Source organism: Adiantum capillus-veneris, chromosome 18 (genome assembly GCF_014529385.1).
Source record: "Adiantum capillus-veneris isolate H3 chromosome 18, ASM1452938v2, whole genome shotgun sequence".
NCBI classification, from domain to species: Eukaryota; Viridiplantae; Streptophyta; class Polypodiopsida; order Polypodiales; family Pteridaceae; genus Adiantum; species Adiantum capillus-veneris.
In genome coordinates this window covers 43483355-43506536 of record NC_140948.1, presented here as the reverse complement: position 1 = coordinate 43506536, position 23182 = coordinate 43483355, and the positions used below count along the sequence as shown (strand labels likewise).

At 41.0% G+C, this 23182-nt stretch overlaps 1 protein-coding gene and 1 pseudogene across 1 annotated transcript; both read left to right on the top strand.

Annotated features, from left to right (window-relative positions):
* Positions 1–1358: 1358 nt before the first annotated feature.
* On the top strand, positions 1359–3945 carry LOC147435573 (peroxidase P7-like). The gene is made up of 2 exons (XM_086488588.1): positions 1359–1900; positions 2017–3945. Exons 1-2 carry the CDS (start codon positions 1454–1456, stop codon positions 2587–2589), a joined length of 1020 nt encoding a protein of 339 aa, XP_086344714.1. The 5' UTR covers positions 1359–1453; the 3' UTR covers positions 2590–3945.
* A 22-nt stretch (positions 3946–3967) lies between these two features.
* On the top strand, positions 3968–4879 carry LOC147435572 (peroxidase pseudogene; annotated as a pseudogene).
* Positions 4880–23182: the final 18303 nt, after the last annotated feature.

Below are 23182 nucleotides of genomic sequence, written 5' to 3'. Positions count from 1 at the left end.
TTGAATGCTCTCTCTCTCTCTCTCTCTCTCTCTCTCTCTCTCTCTCTCTCTCTCTCTCTCTCTCTCAGCTTTCATTTCTATTCTTTACGGATGCATACTCTTGTTCAACGCTTCCATGAGAACAAAATAGTAAATACAATCTTGTATGTATGAGTGAATTCTACTCACTTAGGGTAACAAGATTTGTGAAAAACAAATAATAAGCGCACGCACGCGCCCTCCCTCCCTCCCTCTCTCTCTCTCTCTCTCTCTCTCTCTCTCTCTCTCTCTCTCTCTCTCTCTCTCTCTCTCTCTCTCTCTCTCTCTCTCTCTCAGCTTTCACTTCTATGTTCTTGTTTACTGATGTATACTCTTGTTCAATGCTTCGATGAGAACAAAATAGTAATTACAATAGTGCCCTTGCTCTCAATTTATTTCCATACACATGTAGCTACCAAAGGGAAGATCTCTCTCTAATTGCAATCGCCTTGAAGGCTTGTACCATTCCACCAGTTTGTTATCCACTTGTAGTCATGCAGGCTAACGGAGCACTCTAGTTCCCAAAGGTAGCCACATGCATAGCAACACGCCCATGGCCACAATTATAACCGCACAAAAGCATTTCGAAAATAATAATTCCTATTCGCTTGCACGGCTGGGAGCATGGGAGCATGGCTACCACGTCAATCTTTTGTAGTGCATGATACTTTTTTCCAATAGCCCCTCACTAGCTAACTCATTTTGAATTCTGAGACCCGGCCATGGGAAAGGATATAGGCCTCAAGGTGTAGCATCATTTTTTATTCTCATTTTCCCTTATATGACAAGCGCCTAGATAAGTCAACTATCTTAGTACTCTCAAGGCTTTATGCCTTATATTGAGTCATGAGAAATGTGAAGAAGCAAGGTAATAATCATTTTCATTATAGTGTCTATCACATCTTGGGCAGCGTGAACGAGCTCAGGATAAGGCAATTGACGCTAATTTCAACTCAGTGACCTCAGTGCACATCTCAGTGATCTCAAAGCTCAGGATAAGGCAATTGACGCTAATTTCAACTCCAAGCTCGTGCCGACATTTCAATGATAAAATAAAGTGTGACGGTTGACCAGCAGCTACCGCAAGCGACAACCTGAGAAGCTAGCTCGTGAGAGAAAGGGATGTTCAACATGCTCGTGAGGGAGAAATGTTCAACATGAGGAAGGATACGTCCAGAGAGAGAGAGAGAGAGAGAGAGAGAGAGAGAGAGAGAGAGAGGAGCACGTAAGTTATACATATTGAGCATGCATGCAGAGAGCGTCTTCTATCCATCTTCTTCTTCTATATATATATATATATATACACACACTTGGATTCCAGCCAATTAGCTCAGCTGATTAGTTATAGGCCTAGTTAGTTATAGGCAGTACAATATTACTGCCATTCTACCCGCCACTTTGGCTGATCTGCATCTGCTCTTTATAAGTATTTTCCATGGCCGGACGTCCAATAATTAGGCTCCTTCTCCTCAGCTTGATGATCAGCATACTGGGGAGCTGGTCCTGTAGCGTCGAAGCCGGCCGAAGCTTGCAAGACAGCAGCGGCCAGCTGCAGTACAACTTCTACCAGAGCACCTGCCCCAGCGCTGAGTCTATCGTGCGGCAGGTGGTCGGCAATGCAGTGGCGAGCGAGGCCCGGATGGCGGGCTCGCTGCTGCGATTGCACTTCCATGACTGCTTCGTGCAGGGCTGCGATGGCTCGCTGCTGCTCAAGAGCATCCCTGGCGTGCTGGAGGGCGAGCAAGAGGCCCGCCCCAACGATAACTCGGTGCGGGGTTTCGAGGTGGTGGATGACATCAAGGCCGCTCTGGAGAACCAGTGCCCGGGAGTCGTCTCCTGCGCCGACATCCTAGCCATGGCCGCGCGCGACTCCGTGGCGGTGGTAAGCTTCGAATTCAACCCTATCCTACTTCACTATGTGCATAGTCGAGTCCGCTGCATATTCTAATTCTGGTAATTTAACACTTCGTGCTCACTGATCTGTTGTTTGCATTGCAGAGCGGCGGCCCCTCCTACACCGTGCTGCTCGGTCGGCGTGACAGCCTCACCGCCAGCCGCTCCCTCGCCAACCAGAACCTGCCCGGATTCAACTTCAATGTCAGCGACCTCGTTGACAACTTTGACAACGTCGGCCTCTCCACCAGTGACATGGTGGTGCTCTCTGGCGGACATACTATCGGCAAGGCCAATTGCAACACCTTCTCCGCACGCCTCACCCCCAACGCCGACGACCCCACCGCCCTCGAGGCCGCTTACCGTGAGTCTCTTGTCCCGCAGTGCCCCGCGGGCGCTAATGCCTCGTTCGTTGACCTCGACGTCGCCTCCCCCACGCTCTTCGACAACGGCTACTATTCCGACCTCATAAGCAGTCGTGGCCTCCTCCACTCCGACCAGGTGCTCTACTCCACCGCCGGCACCACGCGCGACCAGGTGGCCAGCTACGCCAACAGCCAGACCGCCTTCTTCGCCGATTTCACTGCCGCCATGATCAAGATGGGTAACATTGCCCCACTCACTGGCTCCACACAGGGCGAGATCCGCACCCTATGCGGCTTCGTCAACAGCAGCTAGTCCGCTGCGAAAGTAAAAACAATCTCTTATAAAAGAAAAGAAAGAGTCATTATTTCGGTCCCATAAGTAATAATACTTGGCAAAAGTAGTTACCAAACATTCCATTGGTAAATAACAATGGATGACACTCCATTGGCGTCCCTCAATTACTTTACCTGTAACTCAAAATATTCAAAGTACACGAAAGTCTTCGAAAGGCAAAAATGTAAAATCATAATTTTGACCCCATAAACAATTATAATTATAACCTATTACATATATAATGGAGTTTGAAATTTTGAAGCCAAAAGAGTTCATCCACATGTCGAACAATGGGAGACTTTGAGCTTTGAACTTTTGAATCATTTAGAAAAAGAAATGAGGTATGCCTGTACTTGTTGCACTTCTCCTTGGAAAGAAAAATCCGTTGACCTCGCTTTGAATGCATGGCACTGATCAGCGTGTCGCTTAGAGAGAGAGAGAGAGAGAGAGAGAGAGAGAGAGAGAGAATATGTTGACTGTGTGTGTGTGTGTATGTGAGAGAGAGAGAGAGAGAGAGAGAGAGAGGATTGCTGGACGTACCAAAAGCTGGACACTGGGGACACACACACACAAATGAAAGTCTATATTAACATCTTCAAAAGGTCAAAGTGACGTATATGACCATAAAGTTAAAATGCGGTGGATTTGATACAAAATCAGAGTAACAAAATATGATGGGGAGGGAGAGAGAGAGAGAGAGAGAGAGAGAGAGAGAGAGATGGTTTCATCGCTCGCCAGTGTGAGTGTTCGAAAAAAATCATTTTTTCGAACATATAAAATTTCTTTCCTTCAGTTTGCCTAGAGGAAATTTTAGAAAATCAGGAGTGTTTTTTGGGTTTTTACACTATTTTTCCCTATTTTGGGGCGGAATTTCTCCTTCTCCTTTGGCCCTCAACCGGCATTTTTGAAATTGGAAACGACGCGTTATTAAGTTGGGATTCTGGAACACTACTCGCCACGCTCTTCAGGGCCAACCAAGACACACAAAAAGTAAGCTGCAATAATGTTAATTTAGAAGGCAAAACTAGAGTTCGAGGAAAATCATTTTTCCAAACATATAAAATTCTTTTACTTGAGTTTGCCGAGAGGAAATTCTAGAAAATTAAGAGTATTTTTTGGGTTTTTACATTATTTTCCCTTATTTTGGGGCGGAATTTCTCCTTCTCCTCTAGCCCTCAACCGGCATTTTTGAAATTGGAAATTGCACGCTATTAAGCTTAGATTCTTCGTGTGTGTGTGTGTGTGTGTATATATATATATAGAGAGAGAGAGAGAGAGAGAGAGAGAGAGAGAGAAATGAAATGTTATATTAACGTCTTCAAAAGGCCAAAGTAACCTATGAAACCATAAAGTTACAATGTGGTGGATCTGCTGCAAAGTCACTATGTGCATAGTCGAGTCCGCTGCATATTCTAAGTCTAGTAATTTAACACTTCGTGCTCACTGATCTGTTGCTTGCATTGCAGAGCGGCGGCCCCTCCTACACCATGCTGCTCGGCCGGCGTGACAGCCTCACAACCAGCCGCTCCCCCGCCTACCAGAACTTGCCCGGATTTTCAATGTCAGCGACCTCGTTGCAAACTTTGACAACGTCGGCCTCTCCTCCAGCGACATGGTGGTGCTCTCTGGCGGACATACTATCGGCAAGGCCAATTGCAACACCTTCTCCACACGCCTCACCCCCAACGCAAACGACCCCGCCGCCCTCGAGGCCGCCTACCGTGAGTCTCTTGTCCCGTAGTGCCCTGCGGGCACAAATGCCGCGTTGGTTGATCTTGACGTCGCCTCCCCCACGCTCTTCAACAACGGCTACTATTTCGACCTCTTGAGCAGTCGTGGCCTCCTCCACTCCGACCAGGTGCTCTACTCCACCGCCGGCACCACACGCGACCAGGTGGCCAGCTACGCCAACAGCCAGACCGCCTTCTTCGCCGATTTCACTGCCGCCATGATCAAGATGGGCAAGATTGCCCCACTCACTGGCTCCACACAGGGCGAGATCCGCATCCAATGCGGCTTCGTCAACAGCAGCTATTCCGCTGCAAAAGCAAACACAATCTCTTATAAAAGAAAGTGTCATTATTTCGGCCCCATAAATAATAATACTGGCAAAACTAGTTACCAAACATTCCATTGGTAAATAACAATGGATGACACTCCATTGGCGTCCTCAATTACTTTACCTTTGACTCAATATAGTCAAAGTACACTTAAGTCTTCTAAAGGCAAAAATGTAAAATCATAATTTTGACCCCATAAACAATTATAATTCTTCGCAACACTCATCAACTTCATTCTATGGAGACACCCAATCATGGTATCTCAAGTCTCTTTATTCTTTCTTTGCAAAACACAAAATACTATTTGGCGAACCTTATCCGGCCAGGATGATTCCACCTTAAGGGTTGGACCGCCTCCACCATAACGGGGGTTGGGTGTGTGCGTTACAGTTTCCAAGTTTATGTTCTCTCAAAAAACACTACAAGAGGTTGTGTGCTCTTGTGACGCTGTTAGCGACGAAAATACACTGGGTTTCTATAATCCCCGGCGTCGCTATAACCGTCGCTACGAGCGTCGCTACGAGAGCGTCGCTATATGCGTCGCTATATAGAGACGTTCATAGCGACGGTTATAGCGACGTTTACACAGAAGACTATAGCGACGCTACAGAGCCATAAATAGCGACGGTTATAGCGACGTCCGAGAGAATTTTTTTTTGGTGACAGGGCATTGAATGCCCTGCCACCCATCAACCATATTGTACTTGCAGATTCACTTTTTTAAAAAAGTGCAAGGATAGATAATAGACCCAAAATAGTCACCCACAAGACGCATTGTTTGCAAAATTGACAATTGTACACATCATAGGCAAAATGAATTGATTGGCAAATGTAATAATGACAATTGTACAACATCATAGGCATAAAGAATTGATTGGCAAAATGAACTGCGGTGACAAATGTAATAATATACATGGTTCAAAAAGACGTATAAAATCCGTCTCATGATACATAAGCTATGAGAAACCCTAAACTAATGCTATCTAGCTACGGCTAAACTGACGTCGTCTAGTCAGACGTCTCATCGCGTCCAAGCGACGTATCTGTTGGATTCTGCAAAAAAAGACAATAAGACAGCTTTCAGTAAGTATAAACATATAACGACATTTATAAAACAATACAAAAAAAAGAAAAGAGTAAACCCTAATACTAACCATGCCGCCGCGAGAACTGAGAATGTCCATCAGGGCGTTTAAGCCCTTCCTGCCTGCGTACTCGCGCTCGTACGGTGTGGGATCACGTCCTGTCATCGACCACTGTCAAAACATACAAAGAATTCATTATGTTAGAATTAAAAAACTCATAAACCCTAAACTATCGAACATAAAGAGCAATGCGAAAACACTTACAAAATCGGCCTCAAATGATGCCCATCCACCGCTCCCCAAGTGGTGCGAGCTCCCTGCCTCTACTCACGCTCTGGCTGCATCCTTTTGTTGCTTCCACTTGTCGGGATTCTCGCGCGCTGCTTTCTTCGCATTCTTCCAATCTTCTTTGGCCAGCCAATCTGGCCTGTTCCACCCATTCTTGATTGCTTTTTGCACTTCGGAACGCTTGTGTTTGCAGTATTCGCGCATTCGAATCTTCATCAGGTCTTCATTGAAGCGCTGATCCCGTGTTGGAACGGGAAACTCATCATGAAGTATGCTGATGACTCTGTTTTTTAAATCACTTGGTACTTCACTCCATTTGTTTAGTATGTAGTGTCTAAACAGCTGAGAGCAAAGACCACGCATGCGCGAGATCATTTTGCGAAAGCTCTATCCCCCATCATTGGTCTTATGGGCATGCTAGCTACTCTTGTTGGCATTTTTGCTCGTTGACAAGCATCACACCTTCGAACATATTCTTTGGCATCTGCAAAAAGTGTTGGACACCATATGCTTTCCATTAAGATTGCTCTTGTTGTGGTCTCACTAGAAAAGTGACCTCCAGCTAATCCAGCATGTGCTTTTTCTATAATCAAAATATATTTGTCTTCGTTTGCACAAAGATGGAAATGTTGATCCTTACCCTCTCCGATATAATTGGTTTCCAATAAGAACATAGTCTCTTGCTTCAGTTTCAATTTCTCTTTGACGACGTTTACTCATATCCTCAGGAAATGTTCGGGTAGAGAAGTAAGTAACTAGATAGTTACTCCACTTAGGAACATGCGACATTTGAAACAATGTTACATGAGGTATGGTTGTTTTTTTTTGACATTGAGGACAATCCTTTACAAAAGAGTGAACATCACTCCTCATAGTTGGCCAAAATACTCCATGTCTCAAGATTCTTTGCATAGTTTCGTCTTCAGTAAAGTGAAGTCCTACTATGGTGATATGTGCTTGACTTAAGTATTGGGTTTTCTCTTCATGATTAATGCATAAGAGCAATATTCCATCTTGGTTTCTTTTGTATGGCCTACCAGCTAGTAATTGATACATAGCCGACTGCTCAATTAATCCGACTATAATAGGAAGTGGTATTTGTGAATGCACTTGAGCTATGGTCATTAGTGGCATCTGTTAGATCATCGTCTACCCCTTTAGGTGATTCCCTTGAAACAATCCTAGACAAATGATCTGCTCTTTGATAAGTGGTGCCCTTTTTTACAATCACAGTGAAATGAAATTCCAATAGAATGATGAACCATCTCACTATTCTTCCTGTGCTGCATGGCTTATTGACCAAGTACAATAAGGCTTGGTGGTCCACAAGAACACAAATTTGTATGCTAATAGGTCATGTCTATACATTTTTACGGCATAGATCATTCCTAATCCTTCCCTTTTGATGGTGGTATAATTCTTTTCTACCATGTTCAACTGTTGGCTAGCATAATAAATAGGAAAATCAATTTTTCCATCTCCTGGTTGAGCTAGTATACACGCAATGGAAAAATTGGAAGCATCTACATGTATGTGGAATATCTTATTATAATCTGGTGCTTTTAATATTGGAGCTGAGGTGAGAGATTGCTTAAGCTTCATGAAGGATTCTTCACATACCTCAATCCATTCAAAGTGTGTAATCAATCTATACATGGGTTTTGTAATTATAGCGTATATGTAAATAAACCGTCTATAATATCCACAATGCCCCATGAAGGCTTGAACCCCCTTGACTGTTGTTGGTCTAGGGAAATTAGTAATGACATGAATTTTATCCATATCAGTAGCTATGCCATTCTTTGACACTATATATCCAAGAAGTTTTCCTTGTCTACCCATGAATGTGCACTTTTTAGGATTTAAGCAAATCCTATAAAGTCTACATTTCTCGAATACCTTTTTTAGGTGTTCAAAATAATCAGCCCGAATTGATGAATGTATGCATATATCATCCATATATACTTCCAAGAATTTCCTAAGATATTCTTTAAAAGCATGGCTCATCAATCTTTTAAAGGTGAGACAGGAGTATTAGTCAACCCAAAAGGAATAGCCCGATAGGCAAAGATACCCCATTCCGTTGCAAAAGCAGTTTTATGGTGATCTTTTGGGTCAACCAAAAGTTGATTGTATCCCGAAAAGCCATCTAAGAAGCTATAAGCTTCTTTCCTTGTAACTTGTTCTAAAACATGCTCAGTGATTGGAAGAGGAAAGATGTCTCTAATGGTAGCTGCATTCACTTTCTTGAGGTTGACACACACTAGTAATTTTCCATTCTTCTTGAGTACCACCACAATTGGAGATACCCAATCTGTGTGTTCAATTTTGTAAATGAATTCGGCTTCCTTTAGTTTTTCAATCTCTTCTTTGATCTTCCTGGAAAATGTTTCATTGTATGTGTATGGCCTTTGTCTACTTGGTTTTGCATCATCTCTCATGGGTATGGTATGTTCACAGATTTCTGGATCACAACCCCCACTACAACAGGTCACTTGAATTCCGGTGCCACATTATCGGCGTCACTGGCGGGCTTCGCTATATGTGTGTGTATTTATGGAGGGAGCTAAGGTTTTTTGAAAAAATTGATTTTCAAATTCCCGACTCCTCTTCCGGCATGTATTACAATGACTGTACTGACTGTTGTACCGATAGTTGTACCGTCAGTTGTACCAACAGTTGTACCGACCGGTGTACCAATAGCTCTTCCAATGGCTTACCGACAGCTCGACCGATGTCACTTGCAAAAATCAAAACCGTGGGCTTTCTCTGCGCATTTCTCTTAGTTCTTTCACGTTTTCTCAAGCTCTCCTCTTTCCCATCTCTCACAGATCTGCTGCAGTACACACCGTCGGAGGTGCTAATATTGCTTGTGGGTTAGCGCATAACACTAAGGTAAGATTGTTTTCATATTTACTTGTAGATTTAGGGTTTAGGGTTTAACTTTGTGTTTGTGTGTGTGTTTTTGCAGGTTCCAGGACTTTTACAACAACTTTCATTGCTCACATAGGACGAATGTGAGTGCTCAAACCTTTAAATGCATATTAAGTTTATTTAAATTACTTTGTACATTAAGGAAAAAAATTTCATGCTTTAAACTTTCAATGCTTTAAAAGAAATTAGGATTTGTTGTGTGAAATTTCATTTTAAATCGTGGAAAAAATTTGTTTAAGTTTATGAAAAAATCTTGTTTTGAAGAAATTTTTTATTGAATTATGTCGTTTTTCAAATTATGTAGTTGATGGGGTTATAAGTTAAGTTAGATTATATTAGGTTACATTAAGTTAAGCTACGTTGTTATGTTGATTATACGTTAGGTTAGATTAAGTTAAGATACGTTAGGTTAAGTTATATTAGGTTATCTTATATGTTAGGTTAGGTTAAGTTAACCTACGTTAGGTTTAGTTACATTAGGTTATGTTAGGTTAGGTTAGGTAAAGCTACATTAGGTTAAGCTAAGTTAAGCCACGTTCGATAATATGGCAAGCCATAGAGGTTACCCACAGTGCATATTAAAAACAACACAATGGCAATCCATTTGTCAATACTAAGTGTTGAGTGTAGAGAGAGAGAGAGAGAGAGAGAGAGAGAGGATGAGAGGGGGGGGGGGGGGGGGGGGGGAACGGTGTCGGGGATATGTGTTCGCTACATGAGCTGGGCAGGCGCCGGGCCTCTGGCTCTGGGAGGTGTGAAAGAGAGAGAATAAGAGACAATGACAGCTCTGCCAATCACCACAATCATCAATTAATTGAATATTACTTTGAGTACAACTTAGTCCTTAGCCAAGGCGGGCTGTTAGCAGCACCGTCACTTGGATCAGCTGCTAACTAGGAATTTAAGCTCCCGTTTATAGGATTAGCCGGGCCGTTAACACTAGGTTGGTAACCTAATAGGACATAAAAGTGTCCTTTCAGGGTTTTGAAAAAAACCTCCAAAACCATAGTAGATCCACTCATTTTGTAAAATCCTTTCATGAGGTTATAGTTCAAGGCCTACTACACATGGAAAAATTAAGAAACTTGTAAAATTTATTATATTTCGTCACACCAAGCCTCCAAAGTTGATGGACCAGTACATTTTCATCAAAACAGTCATTTCTTACGTTTTGTTGCATAAAACTAAGATTATGTATTTTGTAGGACTTGAGATAAATTCCCTAGTTAACTTCAATGGGCTGGTGATCAGAACATATGATTGCTTCTCACTCACTATTTTTTGTTTTGCCAAAAGAAATAGGTACAAAAAAGTTAAATTATTATCATTCTGTAAACCTATCATCAAAGTTTCTATAGCCACACTCAATACAAATAACATATGCATGTTTTCTTAGTTCCTTATTTTCCTTTAGGTTCATAAGGAGCCATGGATAATGTCAAAAGAATAATACATCTCTTACCAAGGGGAATCTTGGGGACAAACATGAAGTGCTAAATACAGCAAACATGAAAAAACTAGGTTCAACATTATGAGTTGTAGAATCCCATAGAAACTATTCAATATCTAGCCAAATTTGATCCTTATGACTAGATATGGTTACTACCTACAAAATGCATGTAATTGTCACAAGAAACTAGCAATATTGAAAAAGTTATACTTGATATACTAGAATGTTTCGTTTTCTTCTATAATTGAAAAAATCAACCATCGTTGTCTACTATGCAAAATAGGGTATTAGGTGCCCCAAAACTCAAGGAATATTAGCTTTATATTACAATATGTGACATAGAAAATCAAAACTGCATTTGGATATCATGAAAGCCACCAAAAAAATCATAGAAGAGCTAAAATTGGCTAAAAAACAGGATTTGACAATTTTTGTAATTTGGTCATAACTTACAACTTTAACATTTATTTCTCCCTAGAAGCATCAGGACATGTTGAGGACTACTAAAGATAGTTCTCTAGCGTTATAAACCTCACAAACATGAATTCTAGAGTGGTATAGTTGCAAAAAGTTGAAAAAAGCCAAAAACAGGACCCGTTTTTTCACACAGTTTAGGTTGTGAAATGTTGTGCAAGGACAAGGTTAAAGATGGAATTGATATTCCAAAAAAATGTCGAGTTTTTTTCAGCTCATGAGACAACTTTCTAGACAGATATCACCTCAAAATCCACTTTGAAAATCTTGACATAATTCAAGGAAAATGGTCACTTAACAGGACATAAAAGTGTCCCATTACCAACCTAGTGTTAACGACACCGAACTTAATAAAATGCTAATTCAATCTTTAATGGATGACGGTGATGGAATTTTTCCTCTACCGCTTTAAACTGTCTTTGAATTATCTGCTTCAAGTTCCATTAGATTTTTCAAGCTTTAAGTCAGCTTTCCTTGCCGAGCTCCGACTCGCTACTTTGCCGAGCTCCAACTCTCTTCTTGCCTTTGCCCTTCGGACTTCATTCTTCCCTTCAAGTCCCTAGATCCCCTTCTTTTCTTGCTTACCTTATGTTGCCGAGCTCCTCCTTAATGCTTCATGCCCTCTCCAACTTCTCAACTTGCTTGCTTTAAGCTTACTCCCTTGGTTTGCTTGTCCCGCCTTGCTTCTTTGTAGCCCCTCGATTGCTCATCGTCTCCCTTACATGCTCCTCTCTTGATTACGGCCGAGAGAGAGATTGCTTGGTGCTCTTGTCTTCCTCACATATGCTTTTCTTTCTCGAGCTCTTTGCTCTCTCAAGCACGAGAGAAAGAGCGCCTTGATTGTATGAGAACGAGAGAGAGAGAGAGAAAGAGAGAGAACGCTCTCTTGCTTACCCTCCTTCTTCCTCCCTTACGGCTTCTCCTCTTCTTAACCCTCTTCTTCTTTTCTTCTTGCTCTCGTTGGCTTGCAATACTCTCATGCATAAGAGATCCCGCTATTAATACCGTGTGCCCTCTTTTGGCGCCGAAATCATTGACGTGGCATGGGAACAACGCTATGATGTGGCATGGGCTACTTCCAGCTTAGCATTCTCTTTGGCTTTACTTCTTGCATAAATATGCTCCCAAAATTCATCATAGTTGAGGATCTGCATCTGATCCCCTTCACCTTTACTGAAGACAACCTTATTTCGTTCAGTCATCTCCTTTATTTCCCGATCTAGAATCCTTGAGCTTTCGTAAATAAATTCCTTTGCAAAATACTCCCACCGTGTGGGATATTCTTCTGCCAGTTCTTGAACCTGCTTTTTAAAATCCGAGTTTATAACCTCCTCAAAAGCTGCAATCATCTGATCTTCTGGAACATTTCGGCTCTTCATCTCAGCTCCGTAACATGAAATAAAACCTTCTGGGGCGATGGTGAGCAGGCTGTCGAGGGGCGCGCACGCGCGCGCACGAGAGAGAGAGAGAGAGAGAGAGAGAGAGAGAGAGAGAGAGAGAGAGAGAGAGAGAGAGAGAGAGAGCGCGAGAGAGAGAGAGAGAGAGAGAGAGATGGCGTTCTTCCGCTTCCCAGGCCAAGCCCCTGTGATGGGAACTTCCCCCCCTGGCCTCTCGCTCTGATTGAGCCTTTCCTCGTTGCGTTTCACCGTGCCCAACAAATCACCTCCCTCGTCGCAAGGGGCTCTACACATGCAGCATCTCGTCTTCTTACTCGGGCACCTAGCAAGGAGCACTGCACATGCCCTTCTCCTTCCTCCCCAAGTTCATGCAATCATGCAAAAGAGTGGGTGGTTCTACATGTCCTATGCCAAAAGAAGCCCTTTCTATGATACCAGTGTAAAGCCCTGGGTGGGACTGCCTAGGAATGAACCTCCCAACCTCCCATTAAATAGCCCCTTGGACCTCATTCCCTATCAAAACTTGCAGCCGGCCCCTTGGACATGGTCCTTGACCATCGGGCATTGCCCTTGGTATGACATTATCAAGTGGTTCTTATGGTAGGATTTCCCCACGATTCTCAAACTTGTTTTGTCACGATGGTTAAACCAACCTGACTATCAAGGATTGCAAGAGATCTTTCTGAAGCATACTCCATAGGTAAAGTGGTATTAACTTCCTCTCCCTGATAATGAGCTCCAAATTTGTACACTAGAACATGTAATTGATCTCATTATGAGGATACTCTTGGTTTTCAATATTTGATATGCGTTTTGAATTGAGACTCTTGATTCCCGTTTTCTCCAAGCCTTTGCTAAGATCTTTCATGAGATCTTAGCTTCAATGAGGCTTCAACAAATCACTCAAAGTAACAATGCATCGGATTGCTATTGACAAGGTTGAGTGCACATTTACTAAATCCCAAGTTTCCTTTGCTCTAGTGGTTTTTCATATGTGAGATCTCTCTTTGTATTCCCCTAAGATTGATGGTTACACATCTAAGTCCAATGGAAGAGTTTCTAAACAAATTTCTTCAAATAGTGTTGAATCCAAAGTCTAGTTGACATCCCATCTATGGTGTCATGCCATCACTATTGTTGATTGTTTATCTTCTTTTCTCTCATTATCTCCCTGAAATTGCTCATGGTCTCCATCTATATCGTGAGGATTTATTTTGCTTTCGTAGGTTTTCATTTGTTTGGTTTTAGGATCTCCTTTTCCAACTTTCTTGACTATTTTTCATTAGAATTTTTAAAGGCTCAAATTTAGTATCTTGTAGTTTAGAATTAAGGTAAGGTTTCCATTTTTTTTCTAGGTTCTTTCCCAACTTGAACAATTGCTTGGTATGCCTCTAATGCAGCTTTGATAGGCTCAGAGACTTTGTCAACGAGTACAAAACCTCCCGAGTCTGTCTTGAGTATGTATGTGATTTGTCTATGACACTTGAGTCTAACTTCCTTGGGTTTTCCTATGGTTATAGAGCTTTAGCCTTGGCTTGTTTAGTCATCTTCTATTTCTTTTCCTTGTCTCCAGCTCTTGGCTCTTCAAAGATCTTTTTGAAGACTTTCTACCTAAATACGAGCCCTAACTCTCTTCTTAGTTTCTGTCTATACTCTTGTTATCACCTTGACCACCACTCTTGGTTCGCCCGTAGATGAAATTTATAGAATTTCATCTACCATGTTTAATGTTGGCCTAATGAGAATTAGATGCATCATTAATTTCCCACATGATTATTTAGACAGTAAAGTTTGAAAAGTTGAAATATACGCTAGCTATAAGGGAAGGATTAGTAGTTGTTACTTGATGATAGCAAGCTCACAAGGTGTTAAATATTTGTGATGATTATATGTTTGGATGCTGGGGACTAGCAACTAAAGATAACAAATAAAACACATCAATAAATTTTTGATTCAATAGTATTTTGTGTGTTTTTCTTGAGAGAACATAAACTTGGAAATTACAACGCACACACCCAACCCCCGTTATGGTGGAGGCGGTCCAACCCTTGTTGAGCTAACAGGCTACTCTAGAATACAGTGCAATCAAAAGATCAATAAGTGCTCGAGGAGCATTGTGTTTGGAATGTCATCTCTTGGAATGCAATGATTACAAGATAAACCCAACAGAGGCAAGGCTCAAAAATTGGCTATTTTGAGCAGATGCAAAAGTAATCACTTATACTTGCATCTAAATGGCTGTGGTAATATTGTTCGCAACACTGAAACGGGCAACAAAAACTCACAATGATAATGTTAGTTGGTGGCTACTGTGGAGAAATGTGTTGAGCTAGGTGATGCTTTGCCCGATATGTGTACCAACTGTGGCGCCTTTACGAAAGCATGATATGCGTGGCAAATGTGGTGCCGTTACGAAAGCACAAAAAGCCCTTGATGAACTAAGACTCCGAAATATCAGCTAATAGAGGCCATGGCCGGCGTGTACGTCAAATGTGGTGCCCTTGTAAATTTGCTAGGCCGCCCAAAAGAGGCTATTGGCCGTCTAAGGAGGGGAGTTGGCCGCCCAAACAATTGAGACCAAAGGGGATTTGGTCACCCACTATTGGCCACCCTTTTTGTAAGGGCAAGTGTGAACAAAAGGAAAATAAAAGCCTCATGGCGTGGAAGCTGCAGGGAGCGAGAGCGCAGCATGCAGGAGAAGAAATGAGCTCGCGATGGCCTGCTCGGGCAGGGGATGAGACCGCCGTAGGAAGGAAACGTGCGTAGGATCGCCTCGCGCACAAATTCGGCACCACTTGCGTCAACTTTTGTGAAGGCTTGATTTTGACGCTGCCACGTCATCGAGTTCATTCACGCCCCTAGCAACGACGGCGCCGTCGTTACTTAGGGGGAGAAGGGTTTTTTTAAGGGCATAACAAGAAGAGTTAACGGAGAACCAAGGCGAGGAGGACCAAGGCGAGGAGAGGAAGGGAGCCAAGGCGAGGTGTCTCTCTCTCTCTCTCTCTCTCTCTCTCTCTCTCTCTCTCTCTCTCTCTCTCTCTCTCTCTCTCTCTCTCTCTACTGTGGAGAGCAGGCTCGAGGCTTGAAGCCGGTGAAGCACTAAGAAAGTGAAAGCTTGGACAACCAAAGCAAGAAGGAATTTCTCTCTCCCTCTCGAGCTTGGTGGAAGCAAAAAAGCCTCTAGAGGTGAGCTTGGTCAAGCCATGGCTCGGAGCTTGGTCAAGGCAATTGCATGCAAGGAAGGTGCTTTAAAGGGGATTCCAAGTGAGGCTTGAACAAGCCAAAGGGAGAAAGGCTTGTCGAGGTCGAGGCAAGCAAGCAGCGAGAAGCTCAAGTCGAGGTCAAGGAGGGGAACTCTCTCTCTCTCTTCTCTTCCGAGCTTGGACAAGGGAATCTCTCTCTCCTTCTTGAGCTAAAGAAGGGGCATCAAGGGATCCGAAGACAAGAAGTTCATTGTTTATCTTCTTTTCTCTCATTATCTCCCTGAAACCCGCTCATGGTCTCCATCTATTTTGTGAGGATTTCTTTTGCTTTCGTAGGTTTTCATTTGTTTGGTTTTAGGATCTCCTTTTCCAACTTTCTTGACTATTTTCCATTAGAATTTTTAAAGGCTCAAATTTAGTATCTTGTAGTTTAGAATTAAGGTAAGGTTTCCATTTTTTTTTTTTCTAGGTTCTTTCCCAACTTGAACAATTGCTTGGTGTGCCTCTAATGCAGCTTTAATAGGCTCAGAGACGTTGTCAACTAGTACAAAACCTCCCGAGTTTGTCTTGAGTATGTATGTGATTCTTCTATGACATCTGAGTTTTCCTATTGCTATAGAGCTTTAGCCTTGGCTTGTTTAGTCATCTTCTATTTCTTTTCCTTGTCTCCAGCTCGTGGCTCTTCAAAGATCTTCTTGAAGACTTTCTACCTAAATATGAGCCCTAACTCTCTTCTTAGTTTCTGTCTATACTCTTAGGGGAATTTAGACATGTGGGGAATTAATGATGCGTCTAAATTCGCATCATTAATTTAGACGCATCATTAATTTCCCACATGATTATTTAGACAATAAAGTTTGAAAAGTTGAAATATACGCTATCTTGTTACTAGTAGTGTGTATCATCATGTAGCTACTATAAGGGAAGGATTAGTAGTTGTTACTTGATGATAGCAAGCTCACAAGGTGTTACATATTTGCGATGATTTTATGTTTGGATGCTAGGGACTAGCAATTACAGATAACAAATAAAACACATCAATAAATTTTTGATTCAATAGTATTTTGTGTGTTTTTCATTACAAGAGGTTATTTATATTAGCGACGCTCACACAGCGACGTTAAAAAAATAAATTCTCGGCGTGGTTATGAGCGTCGCAAATTTTTTTGTAAATTTGCGACGCTCATAGCGATGCAGGCTGAGCTAAAAAAATAACCGAGCGTGCCCAAAAACTCAGATCTCAGATTTGAGTTTTTCGGCGTCCTCAAGCAAAGAGCAGGTAACGCTCTCCCTCTCTCTTTCTCTCTCTCTCTCTCTCTCTCTCTCTCTCTCTCTCTCTTTTTCTTCTCCACACACACACACACACACACACACACACACACACGAGGAGAGGAAGGAGAGCCAGGTATGCTCCTTCCCTCTCCGCATTCTCATGTTCCCTTCCCCTCTTTCTCTCTCCCTCTCTCTCTCTCACACACACACACACATACACACACATAGTGTTTTTGAGAGAGAGAGAGAGAGAGAGAGTACAAACATAAACAAAAACGCACACACACATACATAAACAAAGAATGCACACACACATTGAGAGAGGAAAACAGAGAGAGAGCATGCATAAACAAAAAACGCACGCATTGAGAGAGGAAAAGAGAGAGAGAACATGCATAAACAAAAAACGCACACATTGAGAGAGGAAAAGAGAGAGAAAACATGCATACGATCCAAAAAAACGCACACACATTGAGAGAGAAAGAGAGAGAAACTAATTTAACGTCGTAGGAAACTAATTAAAATTAAAAGACCTAAAGATCTAGCCGACGAGGAGTTAAACTCAAGACCTATTATTCAAGAGGGAAATGGCATAATCAATCTATCATACTTGGCATGGATGATAGAAAGGTTATACCATTTATCTCTTTTTATTGGCACACACATCCACACACGCGCACACACACAAGAAGAAGAGAGTTATAACGTCGTAGGAAACTATCATAAAAGACGTTAAAGATTAGGTTAGATGTAGACTTACGTTAAATTAGATTTAGGTTTATTTAAGTTAAATTAGATTAGATTTAGGTTTATTTTTAACTAGATTTACGTTTATTTACGCTAGATTTAGATTTACGTTATTTTAGATTAGATTTAGGTCTCCATTGACTGCGATGCCTGCATGAAGCGGGTGAAGAATGCCCTCAATGGAATATAGGGTATTGCTGCCTTCACTCATGGTGGGCTCCGTCGATCCAAAAGTACTGGTGAAATGTCTTCAGAAGATAGGGAAGAAGGTGGATCTTCAGGGCGGCAAGAGTCACTACATCCCCGACACAATGACCATCTAGACAACCTCTAGTCATTCAACAGCAACTTCAAAGTTAGTAACAAGAGCAAGAACGGTCTAAAGGGCCAATTGCTGTCGTCAGATGTGGATGGAGATGAGGCAACGTCACCGCCGGAATTTAACTCTCACATCTTTAGTGATGAGAATGCCAACTCTTGCCGAGTTATGTGAAAAATTATGTGTTAAATCAGTTTTAAGGTTCTTATAATCCCTGTTAGTTTAGTTCTTTGTTTTTAATATAACATAATTTACGTTAGATTTAGATTTATGTTATATTAGATTAGACTTAGGTTTATTTAGGTTTACCCACACACACACACACACACACACACACACACACACACACACACACACACACACACAAGAAGAAGAGAGTTTTAACGTCGTAGGAAACTATCCCAAAAGACGTTAAAGATTAGGTTAGATGTAGACTTACGTTAAATTAGATTTAGGTTTATTTTTAGTTAGATTTACATATGGAAAAACTGAGAAACTTGTAATTTTTCTCATCCATTGGTCACTACAAGCCTCCAAAGTTGATGGACCAGTGCATTTTGCCCAAAACAGCAATTTCTTACGGTTGATTTCATATAAATAAGAGTGGAGATTTTTGTGGGACATGAGATAAAATGCCCCGTTAACTTCAATGGGCTGGTGACCAAAACATATGGTTGCTTTTACCTCACTAATTTTTTTTTGGGCAAAAAAAAAGGTACAAAAAGTTGCATTTTTGCCATTCTGCGGACCTATCATCAAAGTTTCTATAGTCATGCTCAATACAAATACTATATACATGTTTTCTTAGTTCCCTTTGGGCCTCTGGATTCAAAAGGATCCATGGAGTATGTCAAAAGGATAATGGATCTCTTACAATTGGAACCTTGGGGGCAATGATAAAGTGCTAAATACAGCAAACATGAAAAAACTGGGTTTAGCATTATGACCTCTAGAAACCCATAGAAACTACTCAATATCTAGCCAAGTTTGTAGTCTATGATTAGATATGGTCACTACCTACAAAATACACACAATTGGTCTAAGAAAATAGCAATATTGAGAAAGTTATACTTGCTACTCTAAAATGTATCGTATTCTTCAGCAATCAAAAAACTCAACCATCATCATATACTATGCTATATAGCATATTAGGTCCCCCAAAACTCAAGGAAGATTAGCTTTATGTTATACATTACACTTACACAATCAAAATTGAATTTGGATATCAAGAAAGCCACCAAAAAAATCATAAAAGTGCTAATTTAGGCCAAAAAACAGGATTATGCAATTCTTGTAAATTGGTCATAACTTTCAATTTTAACACGTAGCTCTCCCTACAAGCATCAAAACATGTTGAGAACTATGAAGGCCTAACCTCTAGCCATCTAAACCTCACAAACATGAAGTTTAGAGTGGTATAGTTGCCAAAAATTGAAAAAAACCAAAAACAGGACCCGTTTTTTCACTCAGTTTAGGTTCAAAAATGTTGTGCAAGAGTAAGGTTAATGGTGAGATCAATACTCAAAAAAACAATGCTAATTTTTTTTCAGCTCATAAGGCAACTTTGTGGATATATAGCACCTAGAAATTCATTTTCATACTCTTCAAATAATTCAAGCAAAATGGTCACTTAACAGGACACAAAAGTGTCCAAGGACATAAAAGTGTCCTGTACCATTCTAGTGTTAAAGCAGTTTATTGAAGATTTCAGTGCCAATGGATTTGATACAAATCTGGTAGTTACAGATTTGCCAAAAATTATGGAATTGGTTCAGGGGTATCTACAGGAAGCAAAAGCATGCAGATAAAAAAGCAGAGTGATGATGCTATAGAGCTAGCACTTGATGCTGTTTGGGAGCAGTATTATAATTTTCAGGGATATGATCCTGAAGCTCATTATTTTCACACTATGCGCCCAAAGGCCATTGGCTTTAGGGCAATCACAAAATGAAATTAGGGCAGGTGCCCACGGGAAAACACAATTATCCCACCCCTTGTCTACCGAAGATGATTGCAGTAGGATAGGTCTCCGATTTGATGGGGATTTCCATTGCCAGGTTCTGCATGAAAATGACCATTACATTGCAAACTAAATTGGATTAACAAGAACGGCAAGGCATTTTGGCACAGATTCAAAATACACCATGCTAATCAGGTTCAGGCAAAGTTACGACAAGTAAAGGGCATAGGGCATTTCACAAAAGCATGCAAGGCCTGCTGAAAATGAACCAAGCTAGTACGGAAATGCAAGTCAAGGTGAGTACTTCAGAAGGTAAGCAATAGCGTTCTTTTTGTTTGATAAATTTTTCAAAACACGGTGCATAGCCCTATCATGCAACAAAGGTGATGCATTTTAAGCACTCCAAGCACAAGCATGGCTTGTGACAATTATCATACGTATTTTGCTGCATATATTATTGGCAAGAACCAATGATTAGTTTGCAAACCCAAATCACACACAACTTGCGTACAAACCGCCTCTCTAGCATCTCAAGGAGATTGGCATGGCCTATTGCTAGACTTTGCTCGACTTGGTATTTCCACACGTGGAAACTCCTCTATAGGCAAGGTGCAATATGGAGCTTCTTTTATTAATAAAAATTGATCACGAAAGATGTGCAATGGGCTTGGGCCACAACCGAGACGGGAAATTCCCCGTTACAGCTTGAGAAGTTGACAGGGGTTTCTCTCTGTCGTAGTGTAGATTTGCATTGTTGCTTGGATATGGTTCCTAGACAAAGTTTTCCAGAGGAATCACTCCAAGAAAATCCGAGGTACATAGTTTTCAATAATTTTTTTGCTTTTCACTATGTGGTACAATTCGACAAGATAGATAATCTTTGAATGCTTGACAAGGTCAACTTTCTTTTGATATGCCATTGTAACTCAGCAAGCGTATCTGTTAGCTATGAGCACCAGACCTCCATACATAATTAGGCGAAGCAAGGCTTGCTTTTTGGCATTTTAGGCATCGCCGTTTCCAAAGTTTGGAATCTGCCATTAGCATCCAACCTTGGGGAAACTTGTGAGGATATCTACACAATTTCACAACAGATGAGGGCGTATATGATACATACGCTACCTCACACAAACAATACATATGGCTTGATCCATATTCGAGCGACTTACCAAGGTTAGTAACTTTCAAGTTATCCTTGTTTATTTGTAATAACCTTTTATTTGTAAAAGATCTCTCTACTGTGCAAAGCAAAGTGCTTGGGCAAACTCCAGAAGAAGCCGTTGGACAAAGACAAGTGATTTTCTCAACTTCATGTGAAGTACGGCTTCTCTTATTTGCCAAGGTATTCTTGGTTGACTTCAGATCACTGATAATGCCACACATCTTTGGCACTATGTGGATGCCAGCTCATAGTTTACGCAACAACGCACTGTTATGTATCCATGCCATTGTAATTGTACACGGCATGTATACCAATGACTCACATGGTTGAGACTGTCATTGAAGCCACAGGCTTATTACTCTCTTCTTTTCTACATATGCATGGCATACTAGTCCGCTGGATGTATGACACTTCATCCTTGTATACGCTTTTTCCTTTTGGTTTGGTTTCTACGTAGGATGGATAAACTATGTTTGCTCTTCAAAGAAATGACAAGATCATTTAGGAACCAAGCAATTTGGGCTATGGTGTCCAAAATAAGTTTTTGCATTATGCAGTATAGCCCCAATTGTAGGGTTTATTTGGCACATGTTGTCACATGGGATATGACATGGTCTAGGGACTCATGGAGTTCGGTTTAGCCAATGTGGAGCAAGGCTAATGAGGGTCCATCTTACGCGCGTCGTAGAGTGTTTGCAGTTACCTCCATCACAAGTACATCTCGTACTTGAAGGATGTTTTTCTCTAGACATCCTTATATGAGACATATTCCACATGTGGAGAATATGAGTCTCTGGGACTGACACTGGCACCCACTATTTCAATTCTGTTTCACGACAAAGTCCCTAGGTGTTGGTCAAATTTGTTTTCTACACCATTTTTAGCACGACGTATCAGGAGCAATTTTGGTGGCTAAAAATTATCGAATACTTAGAATGACTTGTTAAGGTACAAGTGCAGCTAAACAACGTACATGAGAGATGGTTATTTATGCATATAATAAGGCTATGAGTTGTTAATGAAAAGGTTTTATTGTTTGTACCTAGAAGTGACTATTGTTTCACCTTCTATTATGGTTCACACATTTCAGCACGGCAGGCAAATGCTTGCAGCTGAAAGTATTTAGTTTCTTTTCAGAACTATTTACACACTACAAGAGGTACTTCACATTAGCGACGCTCGCAGTGCGACGCTTAAAAGTGAAAATTCACGGCATTGCTATGGGCGTCGCTAGTTTGTTTGTAACAATATATTGACACTCATAGCGACGCCTATATGCACCAGTGGGTAAGTTCAAGGATACATTGAGACCTGTAAAAATTTCAAGAATTTACAAAAACTCAGATTATTTACTTTTTCTTGAAATTTTAGGCCAAATTAAGTTTTAACTTGATTCATAGGCTTAAAATAACTCATGAAAAGACTGTCCATGAAAAAAGTACAAAAACTTGTTCATTTTAAGTTTGAAGTAAATAATCACGATTATTTACTTTTAGCTCAAAATTAACCAAGGTTGATACCAGTGACTTATTGCATGTGTATAAACAACTTTTGTAAAGGCACAAAAGATTTGGATCACCAAACTGGGTAAAAACTAAAATTTGTACTGACTTTCTGAAATTTGAGTGTAAATTGGGAAAAAAATTGTCCAAACTCAATGAAATTTGATTCATAAGCTTATATCTATGTGATAAACATGTGTACATGCTCACTTGACCAAAAAGGTGCAAAAAGTTACCGATTGTAAATAATCACAATTATTCACATCTATCCCAATTTTCAACTTTTTTTTGACTAAGTTAGCATACCACTAGTTTAATCATGTTGTAATAATCCCACAAACCAAATTTGGTAAGATTTGGATCATTGGATTAAAAATTGTGACCAAAATTGCAAAGTCAGTCTGCAGACAGAAAATTGATGACCATTTGACCAAAACTTGTCCAAAGTTGATGAAACTTGTCTAGGGACCTTAAGGTGAGGTGCTTAAGAGATCTATGTCAAGGTTGGGACAAAAACTTGCAAAAAATTAGCTAGAGTAAATAATCGTGATTATTTACATCTACTTCAAAATTTGACAATCTTGCACATTTGAGCATACCACATGGTCAAGCATATCAAATAGACCACACAAATCAATTTTGGTGAAATTTGGATCACAAAAAAGAGACTTAATCTTGATTCTTAAAAACCGAGTCTGTGGACACGAAACAATTGATAA

Excerpts from the sequence above, each read along its gene's own strand:
- LOC147435573 (XM_086488588.1), top strand. The coding sequence starts at position 1,454 with ATGGCCGGACGTCCAATAATTAGGCTCCTTCTCCTCAGCTTGATGATC. Across the intron at positions 1,901-2,016 it reads CGCGCGACTCCGTGGCGGTG|AGCGGCGGCCCCTCCTACAC; the intron begins GTAAGCTTCGAA and ends TTTGCATTGCAG.